This window comes from Pleurodeles waltl, chromosome 6 (assembly GCF_031143425.1).
Source record: "Pleurodeles waltl isolate 20211129_DDA chromosome 6, aPleWal1.hap1.20221129, whole genome shotgun sequence".
In the NCBI taxonomy this organism is placed as follows: Eukaryota; Metazoa; Chordata; class Amphibia; order Caudata; family Salamandridae; genus Pleurodeles; species Pleurodeles waltl.
The window spans coordinates 5497582-5520658 of record NC_090445.1 but is presented as its reverse complement, the minus strand read 5'-3'; the positions used below and the strand labels follow the sequence as shown (position 1 = coordinate 5520658).

At 52.3% G+C, this 23077-nt stretch overlaps 1 protein-coding gene across 3 annotated transcripts in view; it reads right to left on the bottom strand.

The window, feature by feature from the left end:
- The window catches only part of SH2D3C (SH2 domain containing 3C), a 259019-nt gene that overhangs the window by 101971 nt on the left and 133971 nt on the right, over positions 1-23077 (bottom strand). The window contains exon 1 of one of the 3 annotated variants that reach the window (XM_069236958.1): positions 1671-4241. The exons of the other annotated variants lie outside the window; for them this stretch is intronic. Within the exon in view, the coding sequence (XP_069093059.1) occupies positions 1671-1751 (81 nt within the window). The 5' untranslated portion in view covers positions 1752-4241. Of the gene's footprint in view, positions 1-1670; positions 4242-23077 lie in introns of those variants that run through there. 3 annotated transcript variants of the gene reach the window in all.

The following is a 23077-nucleotide window of genomic DNA, read 5'->3' as shown; positions in this document are numbered from 1 at the left end:
AAGACCACCTTCAGAACAAACCAAGAACGGCAGGCACACATCACAAGTGCGAAACTAGACCATGCATCCGATGTGGTGCAGAGAAAGTGTCGAGGTGGTTGAGGTTTGTCAACCACACATGCCTGGAGAGTACGGACGCACACACCTTGGACACACAAGCCTCACCAAGCTGGTCGTCTCAGCTTACACACTGTCCCCTGTACTCACACGCAGTGTTCACACCATGTACTCACACTCAGTGCTCTCACCCTGTACTCACACGCAGTGCTCTCACCATGTACTCACACGCAGTGCTCACACCCTGTACTCACACTCAGTGCTCTCACCCTGTACTCACACGCAGTGTTCACACCATGTACTCACACGCAGTGCTCACACCATGTACTCACACGCAGTGCTCTCACCATGTACTCACACTCAGTGCTCACACCCTGTACTCACACTCAGTGCTCTCACCATGTACTCACACGCAGTGCTCTCACCCTGTACTCACACGCAGTGCTCACACCCTGTACTCACACGCAGTGCTCACACCATGTACTCACACGCAGTGCTCTCACCATGTACTCACACTCAGTGCTCACACCATGTACTCACACGCAGTGCTCACACCCTGTACTCACACGCAGTGCTCTCACCCTGTACTCACATGCAGTGCCCTCACCATGTACTCACACTCAGTGCTCACACCATGTACTCACACGCAGTGCTCACACCCTGTACTCACACGCAGTGCTCACACCCTGTACTCACACTCAGTGCTCTCACCCTGTACTCACACTCAGTGCTCTCACCCTGTACTCACACTCAGTGCTCTCACCCTGTACTCACACGCAGTGCTCACACCCTGTACTCACACGCAGTGCTCTCACCATGTACACACACTCAGTGCTCTCACCCTGTACTCACACGCAGTGCTCACACCCTGTACTCACACTCAGTGCTCTCACCCTGTACTCACACTCAGTGCTCTCACCCTGTACTCACACTCAGTGCTCTCACCCTGTACTCACACGCAGTGCTCACACCCTGTACTCACACGCAGTGCTCTCACCATGTACACACACTCAGTGCTCTCACCCTGTACTCACACGCAGTGTTCACACCATGTACTCACACGCAGTGCTCTCACCATGTACTCACACTCAGTGCTCACACCCTGTACTCACACGCAGTGCTCACACCCTGTACTCACACGCAGTGCTCTCACCCTGTACTCACACTCAGTGCTCTCACCCTGTACTCACACGCAGTGCTCACACCATGTACTCACACTCAGTGCTCACACCATGTACTCACACGCAGTGCTCACACCATGTACTCACACGCAGTGCTCTCACCATGTACTCACACGCAGTGCTCACACCCTGTACTCACACGCAGTGCTCTCACCCTGTACTCACACGCAGTGCTCACACATGCAGGGGTGAAGGTACCATTGGTGCAGCAGGTGCAGTGGCACAATGAACCCTGATCGTTCCTATATTTTACTACCCCAAGAGTAGTCAAAGGTGTAATTTTCCTCGTTGCACCAGTACATGGTGTGTGCCCACATCATGTACTCGCGCACCGTGCCCACGTCTCTACCATGCTTGATGTCCCTTGCTGCCCCTTACAAAGCAGTAACCTCAGCCTCATTGCTCCCTGCCCGGTACCTGCCCCAGCCTTACCTGCACCTGCATGAAGGAGCCCCGGTAAAAGCAGCAGGCGGCCGCCGACAGAGCGCTCCACAGGCTGCAGCGCTCCGTCATGGTGTCAGGGTCTTTCCATCCAGGGTCCAGTCCTCACAGGCAGGGTCTGTCCTCACAGGCAGGGTCTGGTGCTCACAGGCAGGGTCTGGTCCTCACCGACAGGGTCCAGTCCTCACAGACAGGGTCTGGTGCTCACCGGCAGGGTCTGGCGCTCACAGACAAGGTCCAGTCCTCACAGGCAGGGTCTGGTCCTCACAGGCAGGGTCCAGCCCTCATAGGCAGGATCCATCCCTCACAGGCAGGGTCTGGTCCTCACCGGCAGGGTCCAGTCCTCACAGGCAGTGTCTGGTGCTTCCCGGCAGGGCCTGGTGCTCACAGGCAGTGTTCAGTTCTCACTGACAGGATCTGGTCCTCACAGGCAGGGTATGATGCTCACAGGCAGAATCTGGTGCTCACAGGCAGGGTTCAGTCCTCACAGGCAGGATCTGGTTCTCACGAGCTGGGCCCAGTCTTCACAGGCAGGGTCAGCTCTCCACAGGGAAGGTCCAGTCCTCACAGGCAGGGTTCAACCCTCACAGACTGGACAGATCTTGGTTCGATTGTCACAGGCAGGGTCTGGTCCTCACATATAGGTTCCAGTGATCACAGGGTGGGTCTGGCCCTTATGGGCAGGGCCCGGTCCTCACAGGCAGCTGCTGGTCTTGCCATCTCACTGGAAGGACCCGGTTCATTCAATTCTCACAGGAAAGGCCCAGTTCTCTTAGGAAGGGTCCAGTTCTCACAGGAAGGGCCTGGTTCTCACAGGAAGAGTTCAGTTCTCACAGGAAGGGTTTGGTTCTCACAGACAGGATCTGACTCTCACAGGAAGAGTCCAGTTCTCACAGGAAGGGTCCAGTTTGCTTGGTTCTCACAGGAAGGGCCCGGTTCTCACAGGAAGGGCTCGGTTCACCCAGTTCTCACAGGAAGAGCCTAGTTTGCCTGGTTCTCACAGGAAGGGCCCAGTTTGCACAGGAAGGGCCTGGTTCTCACAGATAGGCTCCGGTTCACACAGACCGGATCTGACTCTCACAGGAAGGGTTCAGTTTTCACAGGAAGGGTCTGGTTCCCACAGGAAGGGTTCAGTTTTCACAGGAAGAGGCCGGTTCTCACAGACAGGATCAGACTCTCACAGGAAGGGCCCAGTTCTCGCAGACAGGATCCCGTTCTCACAGGAAGGGCCTGATTCTTGAAGACAGGATCCGGTTCTCACAGGAAGGGTCCGGTTCTCACAGACATTATCTGACTCTCACACGAAAGGGCCCAGTTCACCCGGTTCTCACAGCAAGGGCCCAGTTCTCACAGGAAGGGACCAGCTCTCACAGGAAGGGCCCGGTTCGCCTGGTTCTCACAGAAAGGGCCCGGTTCTCACAGGAAGGGCCCGGTTCACCTGGTTCTAACAGGAAGGGCCCGGTTCTCACAGGAAGGGTCCAGTCCTCACAGGAAGGGCCCAGTTCACCTGGTTCTCACAGGATGGGCCCGGTTCCCACAGACAGGGCCTTGTTCTCACATGAAGGGCCCGGTTCACCTGGTTCTCACAGGAAGGGCCTGGTTCACTCGGTTCTCACAGGAAGGGCCCAGTTCCCACAGACAGGGCCCTGTTCTCACAGGAAGGGCCCGGTTCACCTGGTTCTCACAGGAAGGACCCGGTTCACCTGGTTCTCACAGGAAGGGCCCGGTTCACCTGGTTCTCACAGGAAGGGCCCGGTTCACCCGGTTCTCACAGGAAGGGCCCATCCAGCGTCCAGTGCTCATGGTATAAGTGCAGTGAGGTCCCCTGATGCTCTGGTCCTTGGGGGGGTCGCTCCCGGCCTGTGACCCTGGATGTGGGGGTGTCCTGGCAGGTGGGGCTGTGCCACAGGATGAGAGCTGGCTTCACACCTGCCCTACTCTCTGAGTGCTCTGTACACAGCACCGGTGCGTTCCGCCTCACCTGCTGGGGCTGGGCAACCCCTCCTGCCTTTCCATTCACGCCGGTACCTTCCCTCCCACTGCCGGTACCTTCGCTCCCACTGCCGGTACCTTCGCTCCCACTGCCGGTCCCTTTCAGGTCTGGTACCTCCAGTCTCTGGTTCCTTCTGCTTCACTGTCGGTACCTTCTTTTCACTGTCAGAACCACCAGCCGCCGGTACCTCTCTCTGCCGGTACCCCTCTCTCAGTACTGGTACCCCTCCTCTCTGCCGGTACCTCTCTCTGCCGGTACCCCTCTCTCAGTACCGGTACCCCTCCTCTCTGCCGGTACCTCTCTCTGCCAGTACACCGCTCTCAGTGCCGGTATCCTCTCTCTGCCGGTACCTCTCTCAGTACCGGTTCTCCTCCTCTCTGCCGATACCTCTGTCTGCCAGTACCCCTCTCTCAGTACCGGTACCTCCTTCTCTCTGCCGGTACCTTCTCTCTACCGGTACCCTCGCTCAGTACAGGTACCTCCTTCTCTGCCGGTACCTCCTCTCTCGATGCTGCCTGTCCTTAGTTCTTCATCTGCTGCTGGTTTTCAGAGATTACCTCATCCTTGTCAGGGAGGGGGAGGGGCTCCCCGGAAACCATGAAAATTCAATCAATGCTCCCCCCCCCCACCCCCAGCACCTCAGAGATGCAGCGTGAGGCGGGGAGGGGCTCGGGAGGACCATCTGAGCAGCGCGGCCTCCCATTGGCTGAGCGGGATGCGGCTTCGCAGCATCCTTCGTGCATGGGCGGCGCCCGGTCCAGGACTCCTGGAGCATCATCGTCGGGCGGGGGGCTCCAAGGAGGGGCCGGGAGGACACCCCCAGTCCCACGAGGAGTGTAGGATCAGTGTGTGTGGACCATCACTAGGGACGGAGGGCACCCCAGCCCCGGGAGGAGTGTGAGGACCATCACCAAGGACTGAGGGCACCCCAGCCCCGGAGTCAGTGAGTGTGGACCATCACCCACGACGGAGAGCACCCCCAGTCCCGCGAGGAGTGTAGGATCAGTGTGTGTGGACCATCACTAGGGACGGAGGGCACCCCATCCCCGGGAGGAGTGTGAGGACCATCACCAAGGACTGAGGGCACCCCAGCCCCGGAGTCAGTGAGTGTGGACCATCACCCACGACGGAGAGCACCCCCAGTCCCGCGAGGAGTGTAGGATCAGTGTGTGTGGACCATCACTAGGGACGGAGGGCACCCCAGCCCCGGGAGGAGTGTGAGGATCATCACCGGGGAGTGAGGGAACCCCCAGCCCCGGGATCAGTGTGTGGACCATCACCAACGACTGAGGGCCCCCAGCACAGGGGTCAGTATGTGTGGACCATCACTAGGTACGGAGGGCACCCCAGCCCCGGGGTCAGTGTGTGGGGACCATCACCAAGGAGTGAGGGCACCCCAGCCCCGGAGTCAGTGTGTATGGACCATCACCCACAACTGAGAGCACCCCCAGCACAGGGGTCAGTGTGTGAGGATCATCACTGACGACTGAGGGCACCCCAGCCCCGGGGTCAGTGTGTGTGGACCATCACCAAGGACTGAGGGCACCCCAGCACCGGGGTCAGTGTGTGTGGGCCATCACCAAGGACTGAGGGCACCCCCAGCACCGGGGTCAGTGTGTGTGGACCATCACCGACGACTGAGGGCACTCCCAGAACCGGGGTCAGTGAGTGAGGACCATCACCAAGGACTGAGGGCACCCCAACACCGGGGTCAGTGTGTGTCGACCATCACCAGGGAGTGAGGGCACTCCCAGCCCTGGGGTCAGTGAGTGTGGACCATCACCAAGGGCTAAGGGCACCCCCAGCACCGGGGTCAGTTTGTGTGGATCATCACCGATGACTGAGGGCACCCCCAGCACCGGGGTCAGTGTGTGAGGACCATCACCGACGACTGATGGCACCCCAGCACCAGGGCCAGTGTGTGTGGACCATCACCGATGACTGAGTGCACCCCCAGCACAGGGGTCAGTGTGTGAAGACCATCACCGATGACTGAGTGCACCCCCAACCCCGGGGTCAGTGCGTGTGGGAACCAAGAACCATAGGGGGAGGGGCTTCATGGAGGTGGGAGGATTGCATCCCCAATTCCGGGGGGAGTGTGGGACCAGTGTGTGTGGACCATCACCAGGGAGGGAGGGGCTTCATGGAGGGGCAGTAGAGCACCCCAGCCTAGGGGGTGTGGGGGCGTCACCGGATGTAAGAGGAAGTGAGAGAGCCCCATCTGGTGAGGGGGGGGGGGGGGTGAGCCACGGCCGCGGATGTGGGTACGTACATGGGGACGAACATTGTGCACTCCTAGAGACACCTGTACTGAGACACGCTCACATTGTGTACATCTAAACACACCCGACCCACCAGAACAAATGGTGAGGTCATCCAGGAACAGCACACTGCATACACCCAGAACCTTACACCCACAGGCATACACCCAGACCCTTACACCCACAGACATACACCAAGAACCTAACACCCACATACACACACCAAGACCCTTACACCCACAGACATACACCCAGACCCTTACACCCACAGGCATACACCCAGACCCTTACACCCACAGACATACACCAAGAACCTAACACCCACATACACACACCAAGACCCTTACACCCACAGACATACACCCAGACCCTTACACCCACAGGCATACACCCAGACCCTTACACCCACAGACATACACCAAGAACCTAACACCCACATACACACACCAAGACCCTTACACCCACAGACATACACCCAGACCCTTACACCCACAGGCATACACCCAGACCCTTACACCCACAGACATACACCAAGAACCTAACACCCACATACACACACCAAGACCCTTACACCCACAGACATACACCCAGACCCTTACACCCACAGGCATACACCCAGACCCTTACACCCACAGACATACACCCAGACCCTTACACCCACAGACATACACCAAGAACCTAACACCCACATACACACACCAAGACCCTCACACCCACAGACATACACCCAGACCCTTACACCCACAGACATACACCCAGACCTTTACACCCACAGACATAGACCCGGACCCTTACACCCATAGACATACACCCAGACCCTTACACCCACAGACATATACCCAGACCCTTACACCCACAGACATAGACCCGGACCCTTACACCCACAGACATACACCCAGACCTTTACACCCACAGACATAGACCTGGACCCTTACACCCATAGACATACACCCAGACCCTTACACACACAGACATACACCCAGACCCTTACACCCAAAGACATAGACCCGGACCCTTACACCCACAGACATACACCCAGACCTTTACACCCACAGACACAGACCCGGACCCTTACACCCATAGACATACACCCAGACCCTTACACCCACAGACATACACCCAGACCCTTACACCCACAGACATACACCCAGACCCTTACACCCACAGACATACACCCAGACCCTTACACCCACAGACATACACCAAGAACCTAACACCCACATACACACACCCAGACCCTTACACTCACACCCACAGACATACACCCAGACCCTTACACCCACAGACATACACCCAGACCTTTACACCCACAGACATAGACCCGGACCCTTACACCCACAGACATACACCCAGACCTTTACACCCACAGACATAGACCTGGACCCTTACACCCATAGACATACACCCAGACCCTTACACACACAGACATACACCCAGACCCTTACACCCAAAGACATAGACCCGGACCCTTACACCCACAGACATACACCCAGACCTTTACACCCACAGACACAGACCCGGACCCTTACACCCATAGACATACACCCAGACCCTTACACCCACAGACATACACCCAGACCCTTACACCCACAGACATACACCCAGACCCTTACACCCACAGACATACACCAAGAACCTAACACCCACATACACACACCCAGACCCTTACACTCACACCCACAGACATACACCCAGACCCTTACACCCACAGACATACACCCAGACCTTTACACCCACAGACATAGACCCGGACCCTTACACCCATACACATACACCCAGACCCTTACACCCACAGACATACACCCAGACCCTTACACCCACAGACATAGACCCGGACCCTTACACCCACAGACATACACCCAGACCTTTACACCCACAGACATAGACCCGGACCCTTACACCCATAGACATACACCCAGACCCTTACACACACAGACATACACCCAGACCCTTACACCCAAAGACATAGACCCGGACCCTTACACCCACAGACATACACCCAGACCTTTACACCCACAGACACAGACCCGGACCCTTACACCCATAGACATACACCCAGACCCTTACACCCACAGACATACACCCAGACCCTTACACCCACAGACATACACCCGGACCCTTACACCCACAGACATACACCAAGACCCTTACACCCACAGACATACACCAAGACCCTTACACCCACAGACATACACCCAGACCCTAACACCCACAGACACACACCAAGACCCTTACACCCACAGACATACACCAAGACCCTTACACCCACAGACATACACCAAGAACCTAACACCAACAAGCACACACCCAGACCCTAACTCCCACAGACACACACCCAGACCCTAACACCCACAGACATACACCCAGACCCTTACACCCACAGACATACACCCAGACCCTTACATTCACAGACATACACCCAGACCCTTACACCCACAGACATACACCCAGACCCTTACACAAACAGGCACACACCTAGACCCTAACACCCACAGACACACACCAAGAACCTAACACCAAGAGACACACACCAAGACCCTTACACCCACAGACATACACCAAGAACCTAACACCCACATACACCCACCAAGACCCTCACACCCAGACATACACTCAGACCCTTACACCCACAGACATACACCCAGACCCTTACACCCACAGACATACACCCAGACCCTTACACCCACAGACACACACCAAGAACCTAACACCAAGAGACACACACCAAGGCCCTTACACAAACAGGCACACACCCAGACCCTTACACTCACAGACATACACCAAGAACCTAACACCAACAGGCACAAACCCAGACCCTTACACCAAGAGACACACACCACGACACTAACACCCACAGACCCACACAGCAAGACCCTAACACCTACAGACACACACCAAGAGACACACACCAAGACCCTAACACAAACAGGCACACACCCAGACCCTTACACCCACAGACATACACCCAGACCCTTACACCCACAGACACACACCAAGACCCTTACATCCACAAAAAAACACCCAGACCCGTACACCCACAGACACACACCAAGAACCTAACACCACCAGACACACACCAAAATACTAAGACCCGCAGACACACACCAAGACCATTACACCAAGAGACACACACAAAGACCCTAACACCCACATAGACCAAGACCCTTACACCCACAGACAGACACCAAGAACCTACCACCAACAGACACACACCAAGACCCTTACACCCACAGACATACACCAAGAACCTAACACCAACTGGCACATACCCAGACCCTAAAATCCACAGACATATATCAAGACCCTAACACCCACAGACACACCAAGACCCTTACACCAACAGACACACACCAAGAACCTAACACCCAGAGACACACACTAAGACCCTAAAACCCACAGACACACACCAAGATCCTAACACCCACAGACACACACCAAGACCCTAACACCCACAGACACACACCAAGACCCTTACACCCACAGACACACACCATGACCCTTACACCAACAGGCACACACCAAGACCCTAACACCCAAAGACACACACCAAGACCCTAACACCCACAGACATACACCAAGACCCTTACACCCACGGACATACACCAAGAACCTAAAACCAGCAGGCACACACCAAGACCCTAACACCGACAGATCCACACCAAGAACCTAACACCCACAGACATACACCAAGATCCTAACACCCACAGACATACACCAAGACCCTAACACCAAGAGACACACACCCAGACCCTTACACCCCAAAACACACACCAAGACACACACACCAAGACCCTAACATCCACATACATACACCAAGACCCTAAAACCCCTAGACATACACCAAGACCCTTAAACAACAGATATACACCAAGACCCTAACACCCACAGACACACACCAAGACTCTAACACCAACAGGCACACACCAAGACCCTTACACCCACAGACCTACACCAAGACCCTTACACCAAGACACACACACCAATACCCTATTATGAAGAGACACACACCAAGACCCTTACACTAAGAGACAAACACCAAGACCCTAACACCCACAGATACACACCAAGATCCTTACACCAAGAGACACACACCAAGACCTCACACCAAGAGACACACACCAAGACCCTTACACCCACAGACACACACCAAGACCCTTACACCAAGACACACACCAAGACCTCACACAGAGAGACACACACTAAGACCCTTACACCCACAGGCACACACCAAGACCCTTACACCAAGACACACACACCAAGACCTCACACCAAGAGACACACACCAAGACCCTTACACCCACAGACACACACCAAGACCCTTACACCAAGACACACACCAAGACCTCACACAGAGAGACACACACTAAGACCCTTACACCCACAGGCACACACCAAGACCCTTACACCAAGACACACACACCAATACCCTAACACCAAGAGACACACACCCAGACCCTTACACCAAGAACCTAACACCCACAGACATACAACAAGAACCTAATACCAACAGACACACACCAGGATCCTAACACCCACAGACACACACCAAGACCCTTACACCCACAGACACACACCAAGAACCTAACACCAACAGACACACACCAAGACCCTTACACCCACAGACATACACCAATAACCTAAAAACCCCAGACATACACTAAGAACCTAACACCCACAGACATACACCAAGACCCTTACACCAACAGAAATACACCAAGACACTCCTAACACCCACAGAAATACACAGAGACCCTTACACCCACAGACATACACCAAGAACCTAACACCCGCAGACACACACTAAGACCCTTACACCAAGAGACACACACCAAGACCCTTACACCCACAGACATACACCAAGACCCTTACTCCAAGAGACACACACCAAGAACCTAACACCAACAGACACACACCCAGACCCTAACATCCATAGACACACACCAGGGCCCTTACACCCGCAGACATACAGCAAGAACGTAACACCCACAGACATACACCAAGAACCTAACACCAGCAGGCACACACCAAGACCCTAACACCCACAGGCACACACTAAGACCCTTACACCAAGAGAGACACACCAAGACCCTAACAACAAGAGACACACACCAAGACCCTTACACCCACAGACACACACAAAGAACCTAACACCCACAGACACACACCAAGAACCTAACACCACCAGACACACACCAAAATACTAAGACCTGCAGACACACACCAAGACCATTACACCAAGAGACACACACAAAGACCCTAACACCCACATAGACCAAGACCCTTACACCCACAGACAGACACCAAGAACCTAACACCAACAGACACACACCAAGACCCTTACACCCACACACACACCAAGAACTTAACACCCACAGACAGACACCAAGACCCTTACACCAACTTAAGTACACCAAGACCCTGACACCAACAGACATACACCAGGACCCTTACACCCACAGACCCACACCAAGACGCTAATGCCCACAGACACACACCAAGACCCTTACACCAAGCGACACACACCAATACCCTAACACCCACAGACATACACCAAGAACCTAATGTAGGAAAGTACCATCTTGCCTGGCATGTTACCCCCATTTTTACTGTATATATGTTTGTTTTTGCCTGTGTCACTGGGATCCTGCTAGCCAGGACCCCAGTGCTCATAAAGTATGCCCTGTATGTGTTCCCTGTGTGGTGCCTAACTGTATCACTGAGGCTCTGCTAACCAGAACCTCAGTGTTTATGCTCTCTCTGCTTTTAAAATTGTCACTGCAGGCTAGTGACTAATTTGACCAATTCTGATTGGCACACTGGAACACCCTTATAATTCCCTAGTATATGGTACCTAGGTACCCAGGGTATTGGGGTTCCAGGAGATCCCTATGGGCTGCAGCATTTTTTTGCCACCCATAGGGAGCTCAGACAATTCTTACACAGGCCTGCCGCTGCAGCCTGAGTGAAATAACGTCCATGTTATTTCACAGCCATTTTACACTGCACTTAAGTAACTTATAAGCCACCTATATGTCTAACCCTCACTTAGTGAAGGTTAGGTGCAAAGTTACTTAGTGTGAGGGCACCCTGGCACTAGCCAAGGTGCCCCCACATTGTTCAGGGCAATTTCCCCGGACTTTGTGAGTGCGGGGACACCATTACACACGTGCACTACATATAGGTCAATACCTATATGTAGCGTCACCATAGTAACTCTGAACATGGCCATGTAACATGTCTAGGATCATGGAATTGTCACCCCAATACCATTCTGGTATTGAGGGGACAATTCCATGCATCTCCGGGTCTCCAGAATAGAGCCCCGGTACTACCAAACTAACTTTCCGGGGTTTTCTCTGCAGCTACCGCTGCTGCCAACCCTTAGACAAGTTTCTGCCCCCCGGGGCCTGGGCAGCTCAGTCCCAGGAAGGCAGAACAAAGGATTTCCTCTGAGAGAGGGCGTTACACCCTCTCCCTTTGGAAATAGGTGTGAAGGGCCTGTGAGGAGTAGCCTCTCCTGGCCTCTGGAAATACTTTGAAGGGCACCGATGGTGCCCTCCTTGCATAAGCCAGTCTACACCGGTTCAGGGATCCCCCCAGCCCTGCTCTGGCACAAAACTGGACAAAGGAAAGGGGAGTGACCACTCCCCTGACCAGCACCTCCCAGGGGAGGTGCACAGAGCTCCTCCAGTGTGTCCCAGACCTCTGCCATCTTGGATGCAGAGGTGTGAGGGCACAATGGGTAGCTCTGAGTGGCCAGTGCCAGCAGGTGACGTCAGAGACCCCTCCTGATAGGTGCTTACCTTTCTCTGTAGCCAATCCTCCTCTGAGGGCTATTTAGGGTCTCTCCTGTGGGTATCTCACCAGATAACGAATGCAAGAGCTCACCAGAGTTCCTCTGCACTTTCCTCTTCGACTTCTGCCAAGGATCGACTGCTGACTGCTCCAGGATGCATGGGAAACTGCAACAAAGTAGCAAGAAGACAACCAGCAACATTGTAGCACCTCATCCTGCTGGCTTTCTCGACTGTTTCCTGGTGGTGCATCCTCTGAGGGCTGTCTGCCTTCACCCTGCACTGGAAGCCAAGAAGAAATCTCCAGTGGGTCGACGGAATCTTCCCCCTGGCAACTCAGGCACCAAACTTCTGCATCACTGGTCCTCCGGGTCCCCTCTCATCTTGACGAGCGTGGTCCCTGGAACACAGGAGCTGGGTCCAAGTGTCCCCGACAGTCCAGTCACCCTTCTGTCCAAATTTGGTGGAGGTAAGTCCTTGCCTCCCCACGCCAGACAGTAATCCTGTGTACTGCGTGAACTGCAGCTGCTAGGGCTTCTGTGCACTTTTGCAAGACTTCCTTTGTGCACAGCCTAGCCCAAGTACCCAGCACTCCGTCCTGCATTGCCCAACTCACTGAGTTGGACTCTGACTTCGTGGGACCCTCTTTTGTTGTGCTGAGTCGATCATCGTGCTCAGATCTTCTGAACGCCTGTTCAGGTGCTTCTGCTGGTGCTGCCTGCTTCTGCGTGGGCTCTCCATGTTGCTGTGCGCCCCCTCTGTCTCCTCCTCCAAGGGGCGACCTCCTGTCCTTCCTGGGCCCTGGCAGCACTCAAAACCTTCAACCACGACTCTTGCAGCTAGCAAGGCTTGTTTGCAGTCTTTCTGCGTGGAAACAACTCTGCATCCTCCAGCACGTCGTGGGACATCTTCTGACCAAGGAGAAGTTCCTGACACCTTCAGTTGTTGCAGAATCTTTGGCTTCTTCCATCTGGAGGCAGCCCTTTTGCACCTTCATCCGGGGTTTAATGGGCTTCAGCCCCCCCTGGACAGTTGCGTGACTCTTGGACTTGGTCCCCTTCCTTTACAGGTCCTCAGGTCCAGGAATTCGTTTTCAGTGCTTTGCAGTCAGTTGTTGTCTTTGCAGAATCCCCTATCTCGACTTTACTGTCTTTCTGGGGTAGTAGGGTAACTTTACTCCTACTTTTCAGGGTCTTGGGATGGGGTATCTTGGACACCCTTAGTGTTTTCTTACACTCCCAGCGACCCTCTATTCACTACATTAGGCCTGGGGTCCATTCATGGTTCGCATTCCACTTTTGGAGTATATGGTTTGTGTTGCCCCTAGGCCTATTGTCTCTGATTGCATTCGATTGTGTTCTACAGTGTTTGCACTATTTTTCTATTTACCTACCTGATTTTGGTTGTGTGTGTATATTCTATATACATTACTTAACTCCTAAGGGAGTATATCCTCTGAGATACTTTTGGCATATTGTCACTAAAATAAAGTACCTTTATTTTTAGTAACTCTGAGTATTGTGTTTTCTTATGATATAGTGCTAAGGGATATAGTAGGAGCTTTGCATGTCTCCTACTTCAGCCTAAGCTGCTCTGCTATAACTACCTCTATCAGCCTAAGCTGCTAGAACACCCCTATTCTACTAATAAGGGATAACTGGACCTGGCACAAGGTGTAAGTACCACAAGGTACCCACTATAAGCCAGGCCAGCCTCCTACATTGGTGGCAGCGGTGGGATAAGTACTTGTAACTGCTTTGCCACTTTGTCATTTGTGCTTTTCATAAGAAAAACATATACCAAATACTCCAGAATATACACATTGACCTAAACAGTTTAACTTTCCTTCTCTAAAACTTTCTAAAAAGTTCCAGAAAAGTTTCTGAAAACTTTTTAAAGTTTTCAAAAGTTTGAAAAAGTTTTTCTCTCTTCTTTTAAAAGTTCTAAAAACTTTTTTCTCTCTCTATCCTACCTTTTTCTGTCATGTCTGCAGTAGAGCTTACTCCCACAGTTGTCCAGGCAACCTATGGGAATCTAAACTTTAAAGGTTTGAGGGGTCTCATGATTGAAAGAGGTTTAGCAATTGGAAAGAATCCTACAAAATATCTTCTCCTCAGCCTTCTCCTAGAAAGTGACCAGAACCAGTCTGGCCCATCCCAGGATCAGGAGGTAGAGGAGGGGGGTACCCAGTCAGACTCAGAGGAGTCCCCTGAGGTTGCTGGGGAGGGTTCTTCCAAGGACCTGTCAGCTAGCAGGCCACCTAGTGACACTGGTAGTGGGAGGGGGGGTCACAGATTAGTAGGGCACCTTTTACTCCTAAAGGCTAGATTACTAGAGTCCAGCCAGTTAGGGACAGGTCTCTCTCTGCCAATTCCCACATTTCTTCTGTGTCTCACAATTCCCAAGCCTCCCACCCTGAGGATAACTTAATGGAAAGGGAACTCAGAAAGCTGAGGTTGTAAGAGGCCAGGCTGAAGCTTAAACAGCAGCAGCTGGCCTTAGAAAGGGAATCTCTGGATGTGGAAAGGGAAAGGCAGAGGTTGGGGTTAGTTCCCCATGGTGGCAGCAGCAGTGTTTTTGATAGCAATCCTGTTAGCGAGCAGAATCCTGCATAAGATAGTCCCCCCTTACAAGGAGGGGGATGACATTAACAAGTGGTTTGCTGCACTGGATAGGGCCTGTATGGTACAGTTGGTCCCTCAGAGGCAGTGGGTTGCTATCTTGTGGCTATCTTTCACTTGTAAGGGTAGGGATAGCCTCCTTACTGTCAGATAAAGTGATGCTAATAACTACAAAGTTTTGAAGGATGCACTCTTGGATGGATTTGGCTTAACCACTGAACAATACAGGATTAAGTTCAGAGACACCAGAAAAGAGTCCTCTCAAGACTGGACAGACTTTGTAGACTGTTCAGTGAACGCCTTGGAGGTTTGGTTACATGGCAGTAAGGTGACTGACTATGAAAGCCTGTATAATCTAATCCTGAGAGAGCATATTCCGAACAATTGTGTGTCTGATTTGTGGCACCAGTACTTGGTAGACTCAGATCTGACCTCTCCCCAAGAATTGGGAAAGAAGGCAGACAAATGGTTCAGAACAAGAGTGAACAGAAACGTTCATACAGGGGGTGACAAGGATGGCAAGAAGAAGGATGGTAAGTCTTCTGACAAGGGTGGGGACAAAAGTAAACAGTCTGAGTCTTCATCAGGCCCACAAAAATCCTCTAGGGGTGGTGGGTCCAAATCCTTTTCTCACATTCAGAAAAAGCCTTGGTGTTATTTATGTAAAGTAAAAGGCAACTGGGCAAGTGATGCCACTTGTCCAAAGAAAAACACCAAACCTCCCACCACCACAACCCCAACTGCAACATCTAGTGCCCCTAGTAATAGCAGTGGTGGTGGGAAATCTACTACAAATAGCCAATCCAAGGGTGTAGCTGGGCTCACTATTGGCAGTGTAGTTGGGGTTGGTCTTGTTAGGGAGACCACAGAGGCTGTTTTAGTTTCTGATGGTGGCATTGACGTTGCCACCTTGGTTGGTTGTCCCCTTAATATGGGTAAGTATAAGCAACTACCCCTAATTAACGGTGCTGAGGCCTACAGGGACACAGGAGCCAGTATAACTATGGTTATAGAGAAACTGGTCCACCCTGATCAACACCTACTTGGTGAGCAGTACCAAGTGACTGATGCTCACAATAACACACTTAGCCACCCCATGGCTGTTGTGAATCTCAACTGGGGGGGCAGGAGGGGGTTACTGGTCCAAAGAAAGTTGTGGTAGCCACTGAATTAACTGTAGATTGCTTACAAGGCAATGATTTGGAAACATCAGCTTGGGCTGAAGTGGTGGAGTTGGAGGCTCATGCAGCAATGCTGGGCATTCCTGGGCATATTTTTGCTTTGACAAGGAATCAGGCCAAAAAGCAAAAAGGACAGGGAAACTTGGATCATGAAACAATGGACCAAGTGCTCCCAAAAGCTAGGGGTAGTAAGGGTAAATCCTTGCCCACTATCCCTCCCTCACCAAAAGATTCCCCTTTTGAGGAAGAGGAATCCTCTCCCTGTGCAGAACCTACACCAGAGGAGCTGGCAGCAGACACTGCTGAGCTTTTGGGTGCAGGGGGGCCTGCTAGGGAAGAGCTGAGTGTGGCACAGCAGACGTGTCCCACATTAGAGGGTTTGAGACAGCAAGCTGTCAAACAGCAAAATGGGGATGTCAGTGACTCACATAGAGTTTACTGGGAGGACAATCTTTTGTACACAGAGGCAAGGGACCCAAAACCTGGAGCAGCCAGGAGATTGGTCACTCCCCTGCAATACAGAGAGTGTCTTCTTACCTTGGCACATGACATTCCCTTGGCTGGGCATTTGGGCCAAAGTAAAACTTGGGACAGGCTTGTTCCCCTGTTTCACTGGCCTCATATGTCAGAGGACACTAAAGAGTTTTGTCGCTCTTGTGTGACCTGCCAAGCCAGTGGTAAGACTGGTGGCACACCAAAGGCCCCCTTAATTCCACTTCCTGTGGTTGGGGTGCCCTTTGAAAGGTTAGAGGTTGACATAGTTGGCCCCCTTGACCCTCCAACAGCTTCAGGCAATAGGTTTATCTTGGTGGTAGTGGACCATGCCACCAGATATCCTGAAGCAATTCCCTTAAGGACCACTACAGCTCCTGCAGTGGCGAAGGCCCTCCTGGGAATCTTTTCTAGCGTGGGCTTCCCTAAGGAAGTGGTGTCAGACAGAGGTAGTAACTTTATGTCTGCATACCTCAAGGCAATGTGGAAGGAGTGTGGTGTAACTTACAAGTTCACTACTCCTTATCCATAAACAAATTATCTGGTTGAGAGGTTTAATAAAACTCTCAAAGGTAAGATAATGGGACTCCCTGAAAAACTCAGAAGGAGATGGGATGTCCTGTTACCTTGCCTCCTTTTTGCTTACAGGGAGGTACCCCAAAGAGGAGTGGGCTTCAGCCCCTTTGAACTCCTTTTTGGACACCCTGTAAGAGGTCCCCTTGCACTTGTTAAGGAGGGTTTGGAACAACCTTTAAAAGCTCCTAAACAGGACATAGTTGACTATGTACTTCGCCTGAGAATAAGAATGGCTGAGTACATGAAAAAGGCCAGTAAAAACCTCCAGGCCAGCCAAAAGCAATGGCATGACCAGAAGGCTGTTCTGACTCAGTACCACCCAGGACAGAAGGTGTGGGTATTGGAGCCTGTGGCCCCAAGAGCACTCCAGGACGAATGGAGTGGACCCCATCTAATTGTTGAGAAAAAGGGTGAGGTTACCTATTTGGTAGACCTGGGCACTGCCAGGAGTCCCCTTTGGGTGCTCCATGTCAACCGCCTGAAACCCTACTATGACAGGGCTGATCTCACCCTGCTCATGGCAACAGATGAGGGACAGGAAGAAGAGAGTGACCCTCTCCCTGATCTCTTCTCCACCACTGAAGCTGATGGCTTAGTGGAGGGAGTAGTACTGGCAGATTGTCTTACTGCTAAGCAGAAAGATAACTGTGTAAATCTTTTAAGTCATTTTTCTGAACTCTTCTCACTGATACCAGGTAACACTACTTGGTGTGAGCATACAATCAATACTGGAGACAGTTTACCTGTCAAAGGTAAGATTTATAGGCAGTCTGACCATGTCAGGGATTGCATTAAACAAGAGGTTCAGAAAATGTTAGAATAAGGAGTGATTAAGCCTTCAGAAAGCCCATGGGCTAGCCTGTGGTGCTTGTCCCAAAACCTCACAGTAAGGATGGAAAAAGAGAAATGAGGTTTTGTGGTGACTACAGAGGTCTCAACCAAGTAACCAAGACAGATGCTCACCCTATACCCAGGGCAGATGAACTGATTGATACACTGGCTTCTGCCAAGTATCTAAGCACTTTTGACTTAACTGCAAGGTATTGGCAGATGAAGTTATCAGAAGATGCAAAACCTAAAACTGCATTCTCAACCATTGGAGGGCACTATCAGTTCACAGTAATGCCCTTTGGTCTGAAGAATGCACCTGCCACTTTTCAAAGGTTACCGAACACAGTCCTGCAAGGGCTGGAAGCTTTTAGTGCAGCATATCTGGACGATATAGCTGTCTTTAGCTTCACCTGGGATGATCACCTGGTCCACCTGTGGAAAGTTTTGGAGGCCCTGCAAAAGGCAGGCCTCACTATCAAGGCCTCAAAGTGCCAGGTAGGGCAGGGGAAAGTGGTTTATCTGGGCCACCTGGTAGGTGGGGAACAGATTGAACCACTGCAGGGGAAGATCCAGACCATTATGGAATGGGCTCCCCCTACAACTCAAACCCCGGTGAGAGCCTTTTTAGGCCTTACAGGGTACTACAGGAGGTTTATTAAGAATTATGACCCCATTGCAGCTCCTCTTAATGACCTCACTAGTAAAAAGATGCGTAAAAAGGTATTGTGGACAGCTAGCTGTCAAAAGGCTTTTGATGAGCTCAAACAGGCCATGTGCACTGCACCTGTCCTAAAAAGCCCTTGCTACTCCAAGAAATTAATTGCACAGACTGATGCTTCTGAAGTAGGGGTTGGGGCAGTGCTATCACAGCTTATCACTGAGGGCCAAGATCAACCTGTTGCTTTTATCAGCAGGAGGTTGACCCCTAGAGAAAAGCTTTGGTCTGCCATAGAGAGGGAGGCCTTTGCTGTGGTCTTGGCACTGAAGAAGTTGAGACCATACCTGTTTGGTACTCACTTCATTGTTCAGACAGACCACAAACCTCTACTTTGGCTAAAACAAATGAAATATGAAAACCATAAATTGTTAAGGTGGTCCATATCCCTACAGGGAATGGACTATACAGTGGAACATAGACCTGGGAGTACCCACCCCAATGCAGATGGACTCTCCAGATATTTCCACTTAGACAATGAAGACTCATTTGGGCAAGGACAGCCTTATTGTCCCTCGTTTGGGGGGGATGGGGGTTGTGTGGGAAAGTACCATCTTGCCTGACATGTTACCCCCATTTTTACTGTATATATGTTTGTTTTTGCCTGCTAGCCAGGACCCCAGTGATCACAAAGTATGTGTATGTGTTCCCTGTGTGGTGCATAACTGTCTCACTGAGGCTCTGCTAACCAGAACCTCAGTGTTTATGCTCTCTCTGCTTTTAAAATTGTCACTGCGGGCTAGTGACTAATTTCACCAATTCTTATTGGCACACTGGAACACCCTTATAATCCCCTAGTATATGGTACCTAGGTACCTAGGGTATTGGGGTTCCAGGAGATCCCTACCGGCTGCAGCATTTCTTTTGCCACCCATAGGGAGCTTAGACAATTCTTACACAGGACTGCCACTGCATCCTGAGTGAAATAACGTCCACGTTATTTCACAGCCATTTTACAGTGCACTTAATTAACTTATAAGTCACCTATATGTCTAACCCTCACTTAGTGAAGGTTAGGTGCAAAGTTACTTAGTGTGAGGGCACCCTGGCACTAGCCAAGGTGCCCCCACATTGTTCAGGGTAATTTCCCTAGACTTTATGAGTGCGGGACACCATTACACGCGTGCACTACATATAGGTCAATACCTATATGTAGCATCACCTTGGTAACTCTGAACATGGCCATGTAACATGTCTAGGATCATGGAATTGTCACCCCAATACCATTCTGGTATTGGGGAGACAATTACATGCATTCCCGGGTCTCCAGCATAGAGCCCGGGTACTGCCAAACTAACCTTCTGGGGTTTTCCTTGCAGCTACCGCTGCTGCCAACCCTCAGACAGGTTTCTGCAGTCCCAGGAAGACAGAACAAAGGATTTCCTCTGAGAGAGGGTGTTACACCCTCTCCCTTTGGAAATAGGCGTGAAGGGCCTGGGAGGAGTAGCCTCTCCTGGCCTCTGGAAATGCTTTGAAGGGCACAGATGGTGCCCTCCTTGCATAAGCCAGTCTACACCGGTTCAGGGATCCCCCCAGCCCTGCTCTGGCGTGAAACTGGACAAACGAAAGGGGAGTGCCTGAGACCTCTGCCATCTTGGATGCAGAAGTGTGAGGGCACAATGGACAGCTCTGAGTGGCCAGTGCCAGCAGGTGACGTCAGAGACCCCTCCTGATAGGTGCTTACCTTTCACTATAGCCAATCCTCCTCTGAGGGCTATTTAGGGTCTCTCCTGTGGGTATCTCACCAGATAACAAATGCAAGAGCTCACCAGAGTTCCTCTGCACTTCCCTCTTCGACTTCTGCCAAGGCTCGACCGCTGACTGCTCTAGGACACCTGCAAAACCACAACAAAGTAGCAAGAAGACTACCATTGTAGCGCCTCATCCTGCCGGCTTTCTCAACTGTTTCCTGGTGGTGCATTCTCTGAGGGCTGTCTGTCTTCACCCTGCACTGGAAGCCAAGAAGAAATCTCCTGTGGGTCGACAGAATCTTCCCCCTGCCAACGCAGGCACCAAACCTCTGCATCACCAGCCCTCTGGGTCCCCTCTCATCCTGACGAGCGTGGTCCCTGGAACACAGGGGCTGGGCCCAAGTGTCCCCGACAGTCCAGTGGCCCTTCTATCCAAATTTGGTGAAGGTAAGTCCTTGCCTACCCACGCCAGACAGGAATCCTGTGTACTGCGTGAACTGCAGCTGCTAAGGCTTCTGTGCACTCTTGCGAGACTTCCTTTATGCACAGCCTAGCCCAGGTCCCCAGCACTCCGTCCTGCATTGCCCAAGATGCTGAGTTGGACTCTGACTTCGTGGGACCCTCTTTTGTTGTGCTGAGTCGACCGTCATGCTCAGATCTTCTGAACGCCTGTTCCGGTGCTTCTGCAGGTGCTGCTTGCTTCTGCATGGGCTCTCTGTGTTGCTGAGCGTCCCCTCTGTCTCCTCTTCCAAGGGGTGACCTCCTGGTCCTTCCTGGGCCCTGGCAGCACCCAAAACCTTCAACCACGACTCTTGCAGCTAGCAAGGCTTGTTTGCGGTATTTCTGCGTGGAAACAACTCTGCATCCTCCAGCACGCTGTGGGACATCTTCTGACCAAAGGAGAAGTTCCTGGCACTTTCCGTTGTTGCAGAATCTTTGGCTTCTTCCACCCGGAGGCCGCCCTTTTGCACCTTCATCGGGGGTTTAGTGGGCTCCTGCCCCCCCTGGACACTTGCGTGAGTCTTGGACTTGGTCCCCTTCCTTTACAGGTCCTCAGGTCCAGGTATCCGTCTTCAGTGCTTTGCAGTCAGTTGTTGTCTTTGCAGAATCCCCTATCTCGACTTTACTGTCTTTCTGGGGTAGTAGGTTACATTTACTCCTACTTTTCAGGGTCTTGGGGTGGGGTATCTTGGACACCCTTAGGGCCTCATTGCAACATTGGCGGGCGGCAAGTTGTAATCGCCGTGCGGCCGCCAATGCGGCCGCACTCCTGCGGTGCCCATAATGACATCCCCGCTGGGCCGGCGGGGATGTGGGCAGCAACATGGGAGCCGGCTCCAAATGGAGCCGGCGGTGTTGCGGCCGTGCGACGGATGCAGTTGCACCCGTCGCGCTTTTCACTGTCTGCATAGCAGACAGTGAAAAGCTGCATGGGGCCCTGTCAGGGGGCCCCTGCACTGCCCATGCCAGTGGCATTGGCAGTGGAGGGGCCCCCAGGGGATGGCTGGCCAGCAAATGGCTGGGGGTAGGGGGACTCGTAATCCCCTGGGCAGTGCTGCTAGCAGCGCTGCCCTTGCGGATTACTACCACCGGGGCCATTGTGGCGGAAAACCGCCGGCCCCGGCGGTGCGACCGCGGCACTTCCGCCGCGGTCGTAATGACCCTGGAAGCACCGCCAGCCTGTTGGCGGTGCTTCTGTCATTTTAGCCCTGGCGGTCTTCTACCGCCAGGGTTGAAATGACCCCCTTAGTGTTTTCTTACACTCCCAGCGACCCTCTACTCACTACACTAGGCCTGGGGTCCATTCGTGGTTCGCATTCCTCTTTTGGAGTATATGGTTTGTGTTGCCCCTAGGCCTATTGTCTCCTATTGCATTCTATTGTGTTCTACAGTGTTTGCACTACTTTTCTAACTATTTACCTACCTGATTTTGTTTGTGTGTGTATATTCTGTATATATTACTTACCTCCTAAGGGAGTATATCCTCTGAGATACTTTTGGCATATTGTCACTAAAATAAAGTACCTTTATTTTTAGTAACTCTTAGTATTGTGTTTTCTTATGATATAGTGCTAAGTGATATAAGTGGTATAGTAGGAGCTTTGCACGACTCCTAGTTCAGGCTAAGCTGCTTTGCTATAGCTACCTTCTATCAGCCTAAGTTGCTAGAAACACCTCTACTACACTAATAAGGGATAACTGGACCTGGCACAAGGTGTAAGTACCATCAGGTACCCACTACA